Source organism: Sarcophilus harrisii, chromosome 6 (assembly GCF_902635505.1).
Source record: "Sarcophilus harrisii chromosome 6, mSarHar1.11, whole genome shotgun sequence".
Classification (NCBI taxonomy): domain Eukaryota; kingdom Metazoa; phylum Chordata; class Mammalia; order Dasyuromorphia; family Dasyuridae; genus Sarcophilus; species Sarcophilus harrisii.
Genome location: NC_045431.1, coordinates 162,263,290 through 162,282,198, shown reverse-complemented (window position 1 = coordinate 162,282,198; position 18,909 = coordinate 162,263,290). Strand labels below are relative to the sequence as shown.

At 35.9% G+C, this 18,909-nt stretch overlaps 1 protein-coding gene across 6 annotated transcripts in view; it reads left to right on the top strand.

The window, feature by feature from the left end:
- Nucleotides 1-17,396, top strand: part of SLC4A4 (solute carrier family 4 member 4) — a 382,231-nt gene extending 364,835 nt beyond the window's left edge. For 3 of the 6 annotated variants that reach the window (XM_031944126.1, XM_031944123.1, XM_031944127.1), the window contains 5 exons: nucleotides 875-1,048; nucleotides 1,861-2,022; nucleotides 9,771-9,867; nucleotides 11,788-11,867; nucleotides 12,711-12,833. In XM_031944126.1, the coding sequence (XP_031799986.1) occupies nucleotides 875-1,048; nucleotides 1,861-2,022; nucleotides 9,771-9,867; nucleotides 11,788-11,831 (477 nt within the window). In that variant the 3' untranslated portion in view covers nucleotides 11,832-11,867; nucleotides 12,711-12,833. Of the gene's footprint in view, nucleotides 1-874; nucleotides 1,049-1,860; nucleotides 2,023-9,770; nucleotides 9,868-11,787; nucleotides 11,868-12,710 lie in introns of all 6 variants that reach the window. The other 3 variants (XM_031944125.1, XM_031944124.1, XM_031944128.1) reach the window with 1 other exon arrangement.
- The last annotated feature ends 1,513 nt before the right edge of the window (nucleotides 17,397-18,909 follow it).

Here is an 18,909-nt window from a genome sequence, read left to right as displayed (position 1 = left end):
GTAACTAAGGGACAAAAATGTTGTCTAATCTAGTGTATGATCTAGAATTACTTTCTAGATCCCTTGAATTCTAGTCTAGTAGATTCTCCACCCTACCCTTGAACTACACTATCTACCTTTTCTTGTTACTTACATTGCAGGGTACTTGTGAATATTATAGTCGAGCAAATGAAAGCATGTATACAAAGCAATCCTCAAAATGATATGTTGACTTATTTGTATTCAACGATTGCTATCATTTCACTGAATTAATGAAATAGAGCTGACTGAAGCTTCAGAGAGACTTTTTTCTTCTCAGAGAGAACATGGTGCACATAGAATTCTTAAACTCACCTGTATGGCTCTTAAAGCTAAACAGGCTGGCCCCAGTCTGCATTTGCAGGCTTTTGGAACAAAACTCCTTCTCTTTCACTGAGCAATCCAGCCAAACTGGCCTCCTTTTTGCCCCTCACTCTTTCTCTTACCCCCAGACTTTATTCTGTCCCAACCTAGAAGGCACATCCTTATTACTTCTGCCTCAGAGTCCCATTTTTCTTTATGATGTCCTTATTGATCCCCTATTTGCTAGCATCTTTCTTCCCAAACTACCCGATATATAACCACTTGTTATTTATTCAATTTATATAATGTATGTACACACACAAATATAATATTTGCATATGCACTTGTCTCTTCCATTACGATATAAACTCCTGGCAAGAAGGGATCATCTTATTCTTATATTTGTATTCCCAGTTCCTAGCACAGGACCTAGTGAACAGTAGGTGCTTAATAAATGCTTGTGGATAGTTTATGGTCAAGGTAGTTTCCATGAGCCCTGAGTGACATTGCCCTGGTGTGAGTTAAAGTCCTGTCCTGCTCCCTTTCCTTGCAGTTCATGGATCGTCTGAAGCTGCTTCTGATGCCCCTCAAACACCAGCCTGACTTCATCTACCTTCGCCACGTCCCCCTCCGTCGAGTCCATCTCTTCACTTTTCTCCAGGTGCTGTGCCTGGCCCTGCTCTGGATCCTCAAGTCCACAGTGGCCGCCATTATCTTTCCAGTCATGGTAGGAATTTCTGTGTGCTTGAAATGCCTTCGGGTGAAACATTCTGACATTGGGTGGGTTTTAGGTTGGGAAGAGACACACCTTTCTTTTCTTGGGTGGTCCTGAGACCTGTGAGCATCATCTGAAAGCATTTCCTGTATAGTGTGTGTGTGTATATACTGGTACTGCTTTGCCATCCTAATATCGGATGAGTTATAGGAGCCTCAGTTGAGCTTCTTGCTGCCTTTATCCCATTCTCTCAGTCTCTGTTCCAGATGAAACCTGGGAACTCTAAGGGTGTCTTCTTGCCACAATATGAAAGAAACCAAATAATTAAGCCTCTTTGATGAGCCCCAAATCATGAAAGAGGAAATCAGTCCCTAAAAAATTCATCTGTGACTTCCCCATTTCCCCTTGGCTCCCCATCCCTGGCAAGAAACTGGCACCGTGCATCCAGCACGAGGTCAAGTTCAGATCTGCCTTCTGTCTCCCACACTCTCCTGGCTGCTGAACTGCTGAGCTGTCTCCTTCCCTTGTGTTTGATTAAAAAACAAACAAACAAACACAATAAAAATCATTTGCAAGATTGTGAATATTCTTGTGGGTGTGGATAAAAGACAGGGAAAAAGGAGAGAGAAATTATCATCAAAGTCTTTTTCCTCAAAGAATAAGATCTGTCATTGTGTGGCAGTGCTAAAGTTGAGTGACCCAGCTAGCACGTGAGCCAGATCTTTCATCTATCCCAACCTGCTGACTTCTCAGCAGCGTCACTACCTGTTGATAATTACACCAATTATAGTCTTTGTTCAATGGCCTTCTCTCTGTCGTTCCAGATCCTGGCTCTTGTAGCTGTCAGAAAAGGAATGGACTACCTCTTTTCCCAGCATGACCTCAGTTTCCTTGATGATGTCATTCCAGAAAAGGACAAGAAAAAGAAAGAAGATGAGAAGAAAAAGAAGAAGAAGAAAGGCAGTCTGGATAGTGACAATGATGATGTAAGAAGTGTTCCAGATAGCCAAGGCACCAATGGGGAAATGGGGTATTTTGTCCATCTTGAGAGAGGGCAACATGTTTCCAAGAATACACAAACCTTACCTAAGTCTGTCAAGTGGCTTTCTTCAATTTCCTTCTCTTGTTTCACTTTTTTCCCCTTTCTTCTCTCTCCTTCTTTCCTCCATCCTTTCCTCCTCCCTCTTCTCTCTCTCTCTCTCTCTCTCTCTTTCTCTCTCTCTCTCTCTCTCTCTCTCTCTCTCTCTCTCATATTTATTTTGGGTCTTTAGAATTTACACCTCTTCAACAATGATACACTCACAGCTACTTATTTTAGCACCATATTGATAATGGACTCTGGGTTCAATGCATATAAAGCACAAGATAAGATTTGCTTGGTTACATAAGCTTTTACACTTTAAAAAAATTGCATTTGATATGTTTTGTTTTAAAGTTATCTTCTTTTCCAAATATCTCCCTACTAAAAATATGTAAAAAAAGATCCTGAGAACATGATATTTAATCTCTTGTCATTGTCATGGTGGGTTTAGGTGAGTAGGGTTATCCTCTAAGCCATGAACTGTCATTTTAGAAAAAGAAGAAAAAAGGTGATTGGGAAAAATTAATCTTCCTATCAGCCTAGTCTGATAGCGTCTGTATATGCACATACATACATGTATATATACACAAACACATATATATGTATATAATTCACATATACCTATGTTTAGGTACACATGCATGTATGTATAACTATACATGTTTATGACACACACCTGTTCAAAGAAGGGAGGGAGATGCATTTTCTCATTTCTTCCTAGATGATGAGTTTGGTCCTTATAATTACCCAGCATTCAGTTTCTTTTCTTTTCCTTTTTGTCATTGTTATTCTTTATTTGATATCCTTCTAAAGGCATTTGATTTATGATTAATTTACTCTTTTAAGTTCCTCACATATAGTATGCCTTTAATGAGTCTTTCTTGGTAATGATTAACTAAAGGGTGAGCTCTTAGGAGTTGTAATCTCTGGATATAATGACGTTAATATAATGAAATATGAGAGGTAGAGTGGAATAGTGAGTTTAAACTATTGGGTACTGTGATTCTGGCCAAATCACTTAGCCTCCTTTAAGTTGTAAATTATTAATCTGCAGTGGTGGAAAGGGGATTTCTTCAGAGACTATTGAAATCATAGATACATACACATATCTGCATATGTGTATATATGTATATGTATACAAATAGTTTGTATATATGTTCATATCAATTAATTAATTAATTAGCATATATTCAACACTAAGCACAAAAAGAGGGAAAAAACACTCCAGCCCTCAAGGGGCTTACAATCTAATGGGGAAGACAACTTTGTAAATAAATATATGCAAAACAGGTGACAAATAGGATAATAAATAGAAAATAATTACCAGAGGGAAGATAGCAGAATTAAAAGAGATTGGGGAAGATTTCCAGTAAATCATAAGACTTTTATTAGGACTTAATGGAAACCAGGGAGGGCAATAGTCAAAGTAGATAATGGCATATGATCTACACACACACATGTGCCTTCTTCTTCTGTGTACTCATCTATATACATGCACATACAAGTGCACATATATATGTGGAAATGGAAATAATTAATAGAGGGAAAGGACTAGAACTAAGGTGCTGGGGAAAGCTTTGTTAAAAGATGGGAGTTTGGTTGGGACTTCAAGCAAGCCAGGGACTTCTGGCTGCTCAGTGACTGAAATGATTTCATTTGTAATCTTGGCCTTAAGGTCATATAAATAATATGGTTTCAATGAATTTGTGACAATTTTGACATAACTTTCACAAGAATATTTGATAGAGATAGAACAAGTGATCAAGGGGATGTCTACTACTAATATGTTGGACTGAGAAAGTTTATCTAGAAAATATTGCTCACACAATGCTTAACAACAAGGTGGCCCATCTTGTTAAAATGAAAATTTCATTTTACAAAATCTGCAAAACCAAGTCAAAGAAATTTAAATAATTTAACTTTCAAACAATAATTTCAAAAGTTTGTTGCACTTATACTTCAGAAATTTTTAAAGCTTAAAACTTTACCAATATTTTTGGGATATCCTATATATTGTAGTTATTAAGCACAGTTAATGACTTTTATCTGTTTATATATTTGAATGGCCTTTCCTTCAAAACTCACTTGAGAATGATTTCTCTTATAATTTACAACCAACTGGGGCCAACTGAGTTGAGATTTTGTTACCATGTAAGGAAGAGTAAAGAGCATTTGAACCTGTATTTTCTTAAAAAATAGATGCAGGGAACAACGGTATAGACCAAGCTATTCTGTCCCTTGGTGTCTTTTGTAACATTTTCTTGCTACTGGAGGAGACCATCTCAGAGAGCTGCCAATGCTCCATAAGGAATGTTTAGTCACTGCAATTAGGCAGTCTGGAACTAGTCTTTGTTTAAGAAACACTCAAAAGAAAAACATGCAGTTTATCCTAACAGTTCCTCAAAATGTTTGGGAAAGAAATGATTGTTTTTTCTTCTAGGAATGAATTGATTTATCTATCATAAATAGATGTGCCAAGTCAAATCAAGTCAACAAGCATTTATTAAGCCCCTGCTGTGTGCCAGGTAGTCTATTAAGTGCTGAGAAAACAAAGAAAGACAAATTCTGTATCTGCCCTCGAGGAATTCACATTTTAATGGAGGAGAACCATGTAAATAACTATGTACAACAAGATATTGACAGAAGGAAGACTCCAAGATTTAGGAAAACTAAGAAAGGGATCTTGTAGATAGTGGGACGTTAGCTGAGAGTAGAAAAGGGCCAGAGAAGCCAGGTTATATTGGTATACTAATAATCTCTGCCAGTCACGGAGCGACTGTTCTTGGATTCTTTTGCTTTCCTTTTATTAAAAAGCATTTTCTTTCCCATTGACCACTCATCTTTGAAAAAAAAAAAAAAGAAAAACAAAACTTTTATAACAAATAGTCATAGTTCAACAAAATAAATTGGACATTGGTGATGTCTAAAAATAAATGTCTCATTCTACATTTTGAGGCCATTGCCCTTCTGTCAGGAGAGGTATGTTCATCATGAGTTGTTCCTACATTTTGCTGTCAACGTCTAGATGATCCCAATTCACAATGGGATTTTAGAAGCACTATTTCTGTCTCTTTTTCTGTCTGTTTGTCTGTCTCTGTCTCTCTCTTATTGTGTTTCTTATTCTCTTGTCTCCATCTTTGTCTTTGCCTCTCTCTCATGCTGTTTCATTTTCTGTATGTGTTAATTCTTTCTGTCTCTGACTCTCACTGTCTTTCTTACTATCTCTCTCTTTCCTTTGTCTCTCTCATGCTGTCTTACTCTGTATCTCTCTGTTAATTCTTTCTGTTTCTGACTTTCTCTCTTGCTGTTTCTTTCTCACTGTCTTTCTTACTATCTCTCTCTCTCTTTCCTTTGTCTCTCTCATGCTGTCTTATTCTGTATCTCTTTGTTAATTCTTTCTGTCTCTGATTCCCTCTTGCTGTCTCTGTCTCTTGCAGTCTCTCTCTGTTTCTGTCTGTCTCTATCTATGTATATGTGAGTATATGTATTCACACATACGTATATGAATTTGTTAGAAAAGATATCATCAAGTTTCTGCTCACTTTGCCCATGGATGAATAAGAAGGAATGACTTTATTTAGCCCTAATGGGCTGTCAATTAGTACAGGATGAGGTAGAATTGATCTTATGTAAACTTAGTTTAAAAAAAATCCCTGGTTGTAATAGTCTTGTGTATATTCTTCAAGATTATAATGCTGGACCTTAAAAAATCATACTGGAAATACAATTTATGTTATACCATGAGATATCAAGAGAAGCTAAGTTAGCAAGCACTTATTCAGCACCTACTATGTGCCAGATACTATACCAATCTATAGGGATATAAGGAAAAGCAGAAATAGTGACTGTTTTCATGATACTTATAGTCTAATGGAGGAAATAATAACCTGACAACTCTATTTACAAGATACATACTTGGTAAATGGGACACAATCTCAGAGGGAACATGCTAGCAGTAAGACAGACCAGAGAAGATAGGATTTCTTTTTTTGGGCACTCAGGAGTGAGTGAGTCACATAGCCAATAAGTATCATAGACTGAATTTGAAATAAGGTTCTCTTGACTTCAGGGCTAGAGCTCTATCCATGGTACCACTTAGTTTCCCCAAGAAGAGAGGATTTTTCTGGGACAAGCAGAAAATGGAGCTGAGTAGGGAGAACCTTTGGAGTTTACTGAATGGAAGAATGACAGCCCTGTGCTCTGGAAAGATCCATGACAGCTGAGCAGAGGATGGAGTGGAATCTGAGGCAGGGAGACTAAATAGCAGATTATTGTTAGTCCACCTATGGGCAACAAGGGTCTACCCCAGGGTAGTAGCAATGTAAAAAGAAAAAAAGGAGCAGAAAGAGATTCTGGAAAAGTATAGTCTAATCCAGTAAAAATTTATGTGCTAGACACTGTGCTTAGTACTAGGGATATAATAAATAAGAAGAAAAAATGGAGTTTACAATCTAAAGGAAACAACACATAAAAAGAGGGAGGAAAATAAGGACAAGGTGGGGTGAGGAGAATACCAGAAGGTATCTAAGGTGGAAGTAACTTGTTCCATGGAGTTGAAATTGCAGAATAGCAGATGCAGAGTGGAGCGAGCTGAAAATCCAATTTCTTCCCACTTTTAAAGATAAAATTTGTAGGATTTTGTAACAGATGAATTCTATGGGGATGATATGAGTGACAACTAAATTGCAAGCCTGAATAACTAAGAGGATAGTGGTATCCTTGTTAATAGGGGAGCTAGGAAGAAGGGTGGGTTTGGGGTGAAATACAGTGTTTTTGGTACACTCATGATAAATTTAGATATCTGTACAATATCTAGTCTAAAATACTGAATGCAATAGAGATTTGGAGATTCTGCATATAGATCTGAGGATTATCTGTTTAGAAATGATAATTGACTCCATCATCAATTAAATAGTATATATAGAGAGAAGAGAAACAGATCCAGGTCAGAAACTTAAGAGATACTCATTTTCTATGGGTATGTATTTTATGAGGATCCAGCAAAGGAGAATAAGAAGATGAGGTCAGACAAAGAAGAAGATAGTCATGAGAGAATAGTGTCATGAAAACCCTTGGAAAAGAGTATCCAGAAGTGAGGAATCAACAATGACAAAAATCAAGAATGAAGAGGATAAAGAAAAAATCATTAGATTTGGCAATCAGGAGAATGCTGATAACTTTGAACAGAGCAGTTTCAGTTGAATGAGGTCTGAAGTCTGACTATAGAGAATTAGGAAGAAAGTGACAGAAAAGGAAGACTGCTATTGCAAGCACTATTCTCAAGGAGTTTAGCCAAAAAAAAAAAAAAAAAAAAGAAAGATGGGGATGATAGCTAATAGGGATTGATGAATCAGGGTATTTTGGTTTTGGGTTTTTTTTGGAGAGACTTTGTGAGACATATGTATGTTTATAGGCAGCTTGTAGGGAAGTAGCTAGTAGAAAGGGAAAGACTGAAAACTAATGAGAAATTTGAGAATGTAGAGGAGGAAATCTGCTGGAGAAAATGTGATAGAATAAGATCCCATGTGCACATAGTGGGGTTGACCTTGGAAAGAAGGAGGCACCTCTTCATGAGAGACTAGGGTAAAAGAGGAGATAGTAAAGGGAAAAAACGTGGAAATGGTATGAAATAAAGAGGAATGGAGAGGGAGCTCTTGAGGAAGGGTCTCAATTTTTTGGTTCTCAGCTAAGAGAATGAAGGAAGGAAGGCTGTGGGAGATTTATGGAGGAATGAAAAGATTTGGAGGAACCGCCATGGTGAGAGGGATAATGAATCAATTAGGGAGATGTAAAAGTATTACTTTGCAGCAGTAAGGCTCCAGTTGAAATGATGTTCACATAAATCGATAGTAGATGGAGTCAGCATAGCATCATGGTTTGCTTCAACAGCAAGAAAAATACAAATAAAAACCATGGATTGTGGGAGTAATCCAAGACTGTTCTTGGCTGGGTAGGAACATTCATAGATTAAGAGGGCAAGGGTCTGGAAAATAGAGGATGGGATAGAGAAGAACTGGAACCAAGAGGTCAAGATGGGAAAAGGAAGAAAGTTTAAGGATTGCAAGGGGTGATAGCCTGGGAAAGAACTGAGGTGGAGGGTTTGGGGGCCATGGTAAGGATTAAGAAGAGGATCAGGGTCATAAGTTCAGGGAAAGAAAAGTGACATAGAAGGTTATGATAAGATGAAAGAATTTCTGAGTTCACGAATGTGAAAATAGAACACATGTTTTGAAGGAAGGCTGTTGAATCTCTTTTTCTGAAAACAGAAAATAATTAGGAAAAAGATCATTTTGCAGTGGTTTGCAATTCTGTTAGGAGGCAGACCCAATGTCCTGCTAAGATCTCTTTCAGCACTGTTGTGCACATCATGATGGAACATTTATGGCAAAAGTGTTTATTTCATCACAAATATTTATATTTGAATGAAGCCATATTGTCAGTCCTTCAAATTTGTCAAAGAGGTCTTGAAGATAAAGATTTTTTAAAAAAGATAAAAGATTTTTTAAAATGTCATAGGTTGGACTGGGGTTATTTTAGCTCTAAAATTTTATGATTTCCTTTCTTCCTTCCCTCCCTTCTTCTCTTCCTTCCTTCTTTCCTTCCCTCTTTCCCTCCCTCCTTCTCTTCCTTCCTTTCTCCCTCCCTTCCTTCCTTCCTTCTTTCCTTCCCTCCCTCTTTCTCCCTCCCTTTTTCTTTCTCTTTCTTTCTTTCTTTCTTTCTTTCTTTCTTTCTTTCTTTCTTTCTTTCTTTTTCTTTCTTTCTTTCTTTCTTTCTTTCTTTCTTTCTTTCTTTCTTTCTTTCTTTCTTTCTTTCTTTCTTTCTTTCTTTCTTTCTTTCTTTCTTTCTTTCTTTCTTTCCCTTCCTTTCTTTTCCTCCCTCCCTCAGGTCTTCCTGCCTCCTAGTCCAGCAATGAGGACATTATATCCTCTAGTTGGCTCTATATTGCTTCTTTATCATTACATTTCATTTATTGTTTTCAAGGTCCAGGTCAGCCACCATCTCCTTTGTGGACTTTCTGTCTGTCTGTCTGAAAGTGTCTGATCTCAAATTTTCCTGGAACATTTTGTGTGAAAACCTAATTATCCTTCTCAATTATGCCTTTCTGTGGATTGCATGTGTCTGTCTGTGTGTGTGTATATATATATACATATTATATATAAGCCTCTTGAAGTCAAGAACTGTGTCACTTTTTGATCCCCAGTGGCTACTCCTGTTTTCTGCATTATAGTGAAATTTCCTAAGAATACATTTCTATTTATTTATCTATTCATTTATTCATTTGTTTGTTTATTCATTCATGTATGTATTATGTAACCTGGTATAATGCTATGGACTTATTAGCTGGGGAGGGGGGGCAGGAAACATACCATCCTTTGAAACTCCCATATAATTTAAGAGACAATAGAATCAATTGGATATGCTGTGGAGTTTTGTCCCTTTACCATACAAGGATGGGTTAATGAAGGAAAAAAGTTTCAAAACTGATGATTTGACTTTGACCCCTCTGGCCCAAAGGATAGAGAAAATATCTTTTGAGGAAAAATGGTAATATTCATTATTTTCTTGGTGACTCTATATAAACAGCAAATAGAATCCTGTGGGGGGACATTGTGCTTAGAGCATTCTAAGACCTCTCCCACATTTCATCCACAGTCTGACTGCCCTTACTCCGAAAAAGTTCCAAGTATTAAAATTCCAATGGACATCATGGAACAACAGCCTTTCCTAAGTGACAGCAAACCCGCTGACAGTGAGTAGAACTAACCTTAACTTAGTTCTTACCTGCTTGAAACTAATACTGCCATGGGGGGAGGCGGTGAAATTAAATGCAAAGCAGCCCTTTTTTCCCTTCCTTTTTTTTTTTTTTTTTGGTCCTATTTTATCCACTTTAAAAAGAATATTTATAACTATAAGGACCTTGTTTTTTTACTCCTCTTGTTGCCCCCCTTAACAGCCTTTCCCTAACAACTAAAAACTTGTTTTCTGCTTGCTAGTATTCTCTTGAACTCTTCAAACATCCCTCATTTCTATCTGTTGCTAACCATGGTACCAAAGTGATTTCTCTTTCTACCATTTATTATTAAAATAGTTGCTTATGCTGCAACATCACTGTTACTGTTTGTTTTCCTTAGGTCCAATTGGTTGCCCAATTGACTCTAAAATTCTATGTCATGGGTCTTTTTGTCACTATTAACAAATTGCTTAGATGAAAAATACTGATTAATTTTAATCACCAATTAAAATGAGAATGATGAAACATTTTCACACTTTTCTTTTAATCAAAGTTAGGGGCATTTGTCTTGATTTTAAAAATTCTGCTGAAAACCATGGGTCAGTCATCACAGATGATCTGTAACCTTTCTTAGCCAACTGTTGCTACTAGAAAATACTCTATATCAAGGAGTTCTAACTTGTCGTCCATGAATGTGAATGGGAGAGATCTTTATTTCAATATGATTATTTCTTTTGTAATTTTACAAATTTTATTTTGAGAAGTATTCTGAGAAGGGGTTCATGGGATTCAACAGACTACCAAAATGATTCATGAAATCAAAAATGTTAAGAATCCTTTTCCTAGATCTTCATTACTCAGCCACTTCCAACCTGATCTATCCCCTTTCCATTGATGTCACGACTTGATGGCTAGGGTTTGATATATCATAACATGTTATGGAACAGTTATAGCAGAAGCAATAGATTATTTTGAAAGAGAAGAAATCTCAACATATGCCCTGAACATTTTTTCATATCTTTTGTGAAATTCTTCTTTGTTTCTTTTTTCTTTACTTAAATTTTCTATGGTAGGGAATTTATTCTTTAAAATCAATGTACTTGAATACTTCTCAAAGTTCAAAGAGAAAAAAGGACAGACACTTGTACTGTGTATATGGCAATGATTACTTTTTTAAAATTTAATAAGAAATTACCAAGAAAGATTGAAAGTTAATGCTCAATATTGAATCCATTGAGTCCAAAAGATATCCCCCTTATGAGATCCCATTCAGAAGCTAAATAATACCAAGCATTATCTGTCTGAGTTTTGGTTGATGGAAAGGATCTTATTTTTAGTAGTCTTATGTTTTATTTAATGTTTGTCACTTTTGTGTGTTGTTGAGACCAAATGAAAATTAAATCCTGGTTGCTGGTTAATTCATTATCTGATATGATTATTATTTACATTTAATTTATTATCTGATAAAGATAAATGAGTATCTCTAAACATTTTTACCATTCCAAAAATCAGTATATTAAAACAGAGGGAGAACACAAGTTATTGCAAAGGAATGGCTAGGAAATTAATAAATGATATTTCTTCCTGGTGCATTATATGTTCTTCTGACATTTGGCCTCAAACTTTATCTGAGTCTCACAATCAAAATCCTTACAGGACCTCTGTGCTTTAGGGTAATAAGGTAAATTGGTTGTGTTTCAAATCCTTTATTTAGATTATATTAAGACAACTAAATGGAAGTTTTAATTTCACAAATTCATCTTCATCACCTTTTCTTTCGTGAAGACATTAGTGAGAGACTAAAATGAATTGCTGTCAACTTTTGGGGCTAGAGAGACAGATTTCATGTTTATTCCATGGCTAATATTTTCATTTTCAGTAAAATAATGTGCTTTTCCCCAACAACTGTTACTTATGACTTTTGTTTTATCTTTCCAGGAGAAAAATCACCAACATTCCTTGAACGCCACACATCATGCTGATAAAATTCCTTTCCTCAAGTCGCTTGGGATACCAAGGTAAAAAGCAGCACAGAATTTTTTTGTTTTGTTTTTTTTTCCTTTTTGGCAGTGCCATGAGATGTCTGCCCCAAGAAATGTGGTAAGAGCACAGGTTATTGGGCAGAACTTCTTGTTCTAAATCTTCTTCAGATAATAAATGTGTGCTCAGCTTCTGTGTGAGAATAATGATTCTGAACATGCTTCTTTTGGATCTCCCAGCTCCATGATTTCAGAATCTTGCGTCAGTGTTCAGTCTTGTGATATCAGGGTTGTCATCCATCAGTTTAAAGAGCACACTCAAAAACAAGCTATGGATTAGAGTTTCATGATAGCAACTTCCATACTCATAATAGATGACACCTTTCCATTTAATTCTCTCCCTACACGCCATTCATCTCTCCCTACCCCCTTTCAGATTCCTCTTAAATGTAATCTTCCCCCATTAGAAAGCCAGCTCTTTAAAATTATCTCTCTGTATTTCCAGTACTTAACAGAGTACCTGATACTTGTTAGGTTTTTAATAAATGACTTTGATGTGACTTCTGAGTATCTCTCTAGACACTATCTAGAAAGATAGTTTAAAAGATGAAAATTTATGTTAAAAGATTCCAATAGAAGCTACATTTCTGCTGGGGTTTTTCGTTTATTCTCTGTGGCACTTTTCAGGACTTTTCCTAAGTTCACTGCTATCTACTCAAGCTTCAGCCCCGAGAAATTGGTAATTACTCCAAAGGGATTCAAAAGCAGGAAAAGATGAAATTGGAGACAGCAGATGCTGTTTTCTCTGGAATGATCAATTCATATGTATAGAAGATGATGGGTGATTTATAATCACTTGTCTGTTGTTTTTTTTCCATTTAGCCCTCCTAGAACTCCAGTCAAAGTTGTGCCTCAAATTCTAATAGAACTTGAACCTGAAGATGATGGTTATTTCTGGAGGAGCAAGGGAACAGAAACTACGTTGTAACCTGTTTGTCTCTTAACACTGAATTGTTTTCTTGGTGTGGAAGATGATGTTTTCTTCAGTTTGTTTTCGTTTTTTTGTCACTAGCCAAATATCCCAGTGCCCTCTGCTTCTATCCTGTGTAGGGAAAATTGAGACAAGAGCGCATTTTTAGACAATGAATTTTCCTGGAAGAATTTTCCTGATCTCTTTCCTATATTTTTGGTAGTTTTCCCCCCACCCACCCAATTCACACACACACACACACACACACACACACACAAAATCTCCCACCACTATCACTACTATCTTTCTTCTCCTTTTTTTCCAGGGGCTGCAAATGAATTTTTAAAAAAAAAAAAAAAAAGGATTTTGTAACAATTTCTACTAAAGTATCAAGATGACTGACAACTTTAATTGAAGAGCTATGTTTGCTTGCTTGTTGTTCTGACTAATTGAACCAACTCTCAATGACTTTCAGATGAGTTCAGTGTCTTTGCTGACATAGATTTGACATAGATTTTCACACCTAAAAATGCTGCTACCCTCACTCTCCCATGCTCTTGAACTCTTCCTTAGTAGTCTGAAGAGAAGGCAAGCTAAAGGTACTAATTTCACTCCCTGCACAGAGATACTCTGGCCAATATTGTAGCACGTTTTGGAAGTCCCATTTCCTATGCAACCTTTTTTTTTAATCCTCTAATGGGCTTATCTGTTGACTCTTTTGAAGAATATTTTTCTTCCTAGATTTTGTTGTTTAAATTATGGGGGCCTAACCTGCAACTTATTTTGTTTGTCAATTTTTTAAACTTTTTTTTAAAAAAATTACTGTAAAGAAAATGAATTTTTTCCTGCAGCAGGAAACATAGTTTTGAGTAGTTCTACCTCTTATCTGTAGCTGCCAGGCTTTCTGTAAAAACAATATATTGTAAATAATGTGATTTTTGTACACATAAACACACACATGCACACAATCTCCAGGACAAGTCATGGGGCTGGATTTGATAATAAGCACCCTGTTTCTAAAGCGTTAATTTTTCTTTTCATCTCTTTCTTCCTTTTTTTTTAGTTGTTGTTTAAAGTTCTATGAAGGAGATGGGAGATGGGGGGCAGTTAACTACTTTGTGGTTTTAGAATATAGTAAATGTAATGGCAATTAATAATGTATTGACTGGTTCACAGATGTGATTGTATTTTCATGTTGATATCCTATGCAGTATTTTTTTTAGAATTCTTTCACATAAAAACCCTTGTGTTTTTATGTATGTTCATGGATGTATTCTGCATGTGGCCAAACCTGCATGCAAAGGTAGAAAGAGAAGGAATGTTGGCAAGTGAATGAGTGAGTTATTGAGCCTTACCTATCAGTTTCCATAAAACGTGGGTCTGACTCATAATTGACAAATTATTCAAGAGTTGGAGTGAGGGGCCTCTCTTTGGCCAATATGGACAGATACGTGTTATTTCCCAGTTACCTGTCACCATTACTGATGAAATATTTCATAAGGCTCATGAAAAGTCCACAGGAATAGAACGGTCACCATGCCCATGTGAGCTGATCTGCAAGAATACAAGTGTAGCTACCATACACTGTACATATACACTGTTTTGGATTTTTTTCAAGGAGCAAGATGACTATCATTTGTGATTGGGATCTTTTTAAAGTTGGGTTTTGTATATATGTTTCTAAATTAACATAACATAATGGAAATTGGGCATTTAGTCACCAAATTTAGCATGGCATTTTAAGCATATCATTTTAATAGGTTGCATTATATATTGTGAATGTGCATTAGACATAACATTTTTAAATGTCTACAATCTAAGAGTCATATAACCACATTTGTGATGCATACACACTGTAATAAACAGGGAGGGGAGGACTGGGACCAGAAGGAAACCATTGGCTTTCATTCTGTGATACCTGTTGCATTGTGGGTCCCTTTCCAATACCACAAAGTTGACTAGGAAGACTGTCCCAATGGGAATATCTTTTGAAAAATACAGCTTATGAAAAGACCACATTCAAAACAGCTCTCACCCTGAAATATTTGCTACCTTTCTAGTACCAATAGCTTTAACAGTGAAATCCAGTGGAAAATATGGATTTAGTTATGACCTCTAAGAGTTTTTTATTTTTGAAAATTAATGAAGAAAGTACCTTTTTATGGTGCTGAGATCTCACATGGTGAATTTTGGCTGCACATTTAAAATGATCACTACCTTTACAACCACTAATTAAATAGATTTAAGTTCCCCTTTCCCCCATCCCGGCCCAACATCTGAGAATGCTTTCTTCCCTCCATCATCGAAGAAAACATTCAGTTAAATGTTTAAAATAAATCATCCATAAGAAATTTTTGATATATTAAAGATCCTTGCTTTTTGACCAATCTGGATTATAAGAATGTGGCCTTCTTTGACCATCAGTTCAAGTTGATGAATATCCTGTAGTGACCAGAACTTTAGATTTGGTCCTGGGAAAATTTGGTCCCTGCTGTCCTGGAGCCTATGTGTAGTCTTTTAAACTGGAAGCCATCCTTACTTCTTTCAGAGAATTCCCAAATGATGGAAAGACACCATTGGCATTCATGAAATTCCAGCCATTGAAATAGATTTACATGTCACTTCTGCATCTTTAATGGCAAAGACTGTTTGTACTATCTGCCTATAATTAGATACTAAAACTGATTTTTAATAAGAAAAAAGTTTAGCATAGATGAAAAAAGAGAATATTCTGCTTTTATTTCTTAAGGAAAAGATTCAAAATCCAACCCTTTCATCATCTTGATATCCCTAAAAAGAAATTTTAAAGACATTATTTTCAAAGAAGAGGTCACTCTTTTGAAAGAGGCTATGTCTATACATGCAGAACTGCCAGGCTGTTTGTGCTTTTACTGAATAATTGGTTTTAGTAAATGTAACAAATTGCTGGGCTGTCATGTTATTGGTTAGATACAGCCTTAGTGAGTTTATGTGATGAAATCCAGTAATTCTCACAATGTCTAGTACCATTGGAAGTAAATAAGTGAGCACCAGATGATTTAAGTTGCTAGAAGCAAATACCAGACAGTGAATGGATTAAAAGTGTTTATTAGTGAGATGCCAGATAAATGTAGACAAACCAAGTCCCTTTGTGATAGATGCATTGTTGTATTGTAGGGAGAAAGGCAGTCACACCTGACACATCTGGCTTTCTACCAGTTTCTTAACAAAACTCATTGCTTGAAAATCAGATTCGTTGTAAAATATCTTCCAAATCCTGGCATTCTGTTGGTCTTCCCCTACTCTCTTCTCATTTTAAACAACTGCAGGGAGGAGAACAGGAGGGTGGACAAACACTCATACCATTTTATTTGTGAAGAAAGGAATGAAAACAATTTTATTGGGGTTGAGGGAAGAGGAAGAAAACCCCACAGCCTGACTTTGATGTATTGGATATTAAATATAATTCTAAGAGTATACATGTTTATACATGTGTGTACAACAGACATATATACATGCATATGTCCATGCAATACACCGACACTTAGAGCATAAGTATTTTATTGGCAGTTAGCTTGTGATCAATATCCAGAAAAACCTAGTCTTCCGGGGAGTTTGAACCATGTTTAAGTACTTGAAATGTATTGACTGCTGAATTCTATGTTTAAAAAGAGAAATATTTGCTCTCTTATGCAGAAGTTGGCATTGTTTGGGGATGGGACAAAGATTTCTGGATTTCTCTTCAAACAACTCAATTTCTTTGTTGCTGGAGCCTGGGATTTTTCTTGCATTATCAGATATTTTTGGCATTAACTCATCATAGTATGAATGGAAAACCTGGTGCCTTCAGGTTATTGGAAAACACCCAGTGTCTCTTATGTGGTATTTGACTATCAGAAGAACCCTGGAATTTTTCACATCTAGAAATTCATTGTATTTTGTTTCAGCCTTGACATTGGGGGAGGGGGGACCACCAACTTAAGCAAAATATGCTAACCAGTCCAAATATGCTTGGGCCAGAAATTCGGGATATGGTTTATTTCTCAGCTCATTACTTTGTCCTCCATGGGAGCATACCAAAATGCAAGCTTCTGATACTTAACTTCCTTGGCAAATATTACAAAGAGATACAAACTCAGGGCTAAAGTCATCCAGTCAAACTTTCAGAGCCAGAAGTAACTTTGTCCCAGACCTACAATGTGAAAAGGGTGAATGAATACTTGCCACTTTTTTTCACCTTCTAAGCCATTTTCTTGGCTAATGCATCTCCATACACATGACTTTGGAATCAATACGCACTTTCAGATACTCTTATTTTTATTCTCTTAAAAGTCTTTATTAGCTTTGGAGAAATGATGCTTCTTTTTATTTTAAATGAAGTAGATCAACGTGCTGGAACAAATTGAAAAAAAAAGAGCAGAAAACATTTCAATATACTAATGATAATTTTTTCCAATATAAAACATGAAATTCCTATAACATTATAGTATTTTACAGTTTTATGATGCTTTCTATTTGTGACTTTTATGGAATCAAGAGATGAAGAAGATGAGATATTTTAGCATTTATATTTTTCAAAATTAAATGTATACTTAAATAAATAACTTTATGCATTTAAAGCTGTCTAATGTCTTTCTTGTTATAATATTTTTTTTTGTAAATAAGACAAAAATAAGAGGATGCAGTTTGCTGGAATCCAAGACTTAGTCAAGGCCTATTTTTAAAAATAAATCAAAATAAACCAAAAACACTTTTAAAAACAACAAAAAATAAAAAGACTTAAAAAAACCCACAAAAATAGTGCATCTGACCATAAGCAATGACCAAAATAACTGGCACAGAATCCTTGAACTTCAAATGAGAGGTAGATAGAACCACCTTCTCCCTCCTTGGCTTCATCATTCACACAACACTGAGAATTGTTTTTCTGACTTCCTCTAGCAAGTTTCTGTTTTGTTATAAATTAGCAGTTTCCAAAATGTGCTCTGAGATCCTTGAAAGTCCCTCAGGTGCTTGTAGAGGGTCAGTGAGTTTAAAACTTTTTTCAAAATAAAACTAAGAAATCTTAATTTTAATATAGCAAAATGCAATAAATAAAACCCATATAAATGCAAGTTCTTGAGAGTGGGCGTCTTCAATAATTTAAAAAGTGTAAAGGAGTCCTAGTACCAAAAGGGATGAGAATTTCTGCTCTAGGTCAGACATCGAGGATTCATTTGAGGTAGAAAAGAGCACAGAAGGCAGAAGAGACCTGGGAACAACAAAGAAAAGCCACAGACTACAGAAGCAGACTAGATTAAGAAACATCCCAGAAATCAGCACATCACATCACAGCACAGCATGAGTGTCTTTTGGCTCAAGAGAAAACAGCTCTAAATACTTCAATGGACCCTGTGGCCATCATCAAAAGGGGGAGGGAAGGTAGTTGAAAAATCATATAAAACAGATCAGAGGTCTTACCCTTTGTTTTGGGGTAGATCCCTTGGTGAAGCTTGTAAGCCCTTTCTCAGAATAAATTATGGGAAGGAACACCTGCAATTTAATTCCTCATGTTTACCAAAGCCAGATTTGCCAGTAGTTTGCTATCATAGAAAATGTCATTCAGAAAATAAATATCCATCAATTTTTCATTGCATGTTCTGCATTCAAAACTCCCATCAAAACTATTGATTTTTTTTGTTTGTTGGACTTAGTTGTAATCAGAACCTAATTAACAAATAAAATGGCCGTTTGTATTTACATAATAGAATGTAGGTAAAGAAGATTGTACATGAGAGTATTGTTCTGAATAATGATGATGATAATGATGGCTAGCATTTATATATTACCTATTATGTAGTAGGCACTATACTAAACACTTTATAAATATCACTTGGTCCTCACAGTGACCCTGCAACTTAAGTATTATTATCATCCCCATTTTACACTGAAAAAACTAAGGGAGACTGAGTTATCTTCTCTGCAATTAAAGAAAAAAAAAGGACATCTCAAGTAAAATCAAGTCAATAAGCAAGTCCCTCCTATATTCTAGGCACTGGGATCACTAAAAAAAAGCAAAGGGTTTTCCCTGTCCTCACAGCCTAATTAGAGAAATGACATAAAAAGAAACTATCTACAGGATGAATTGGAAAT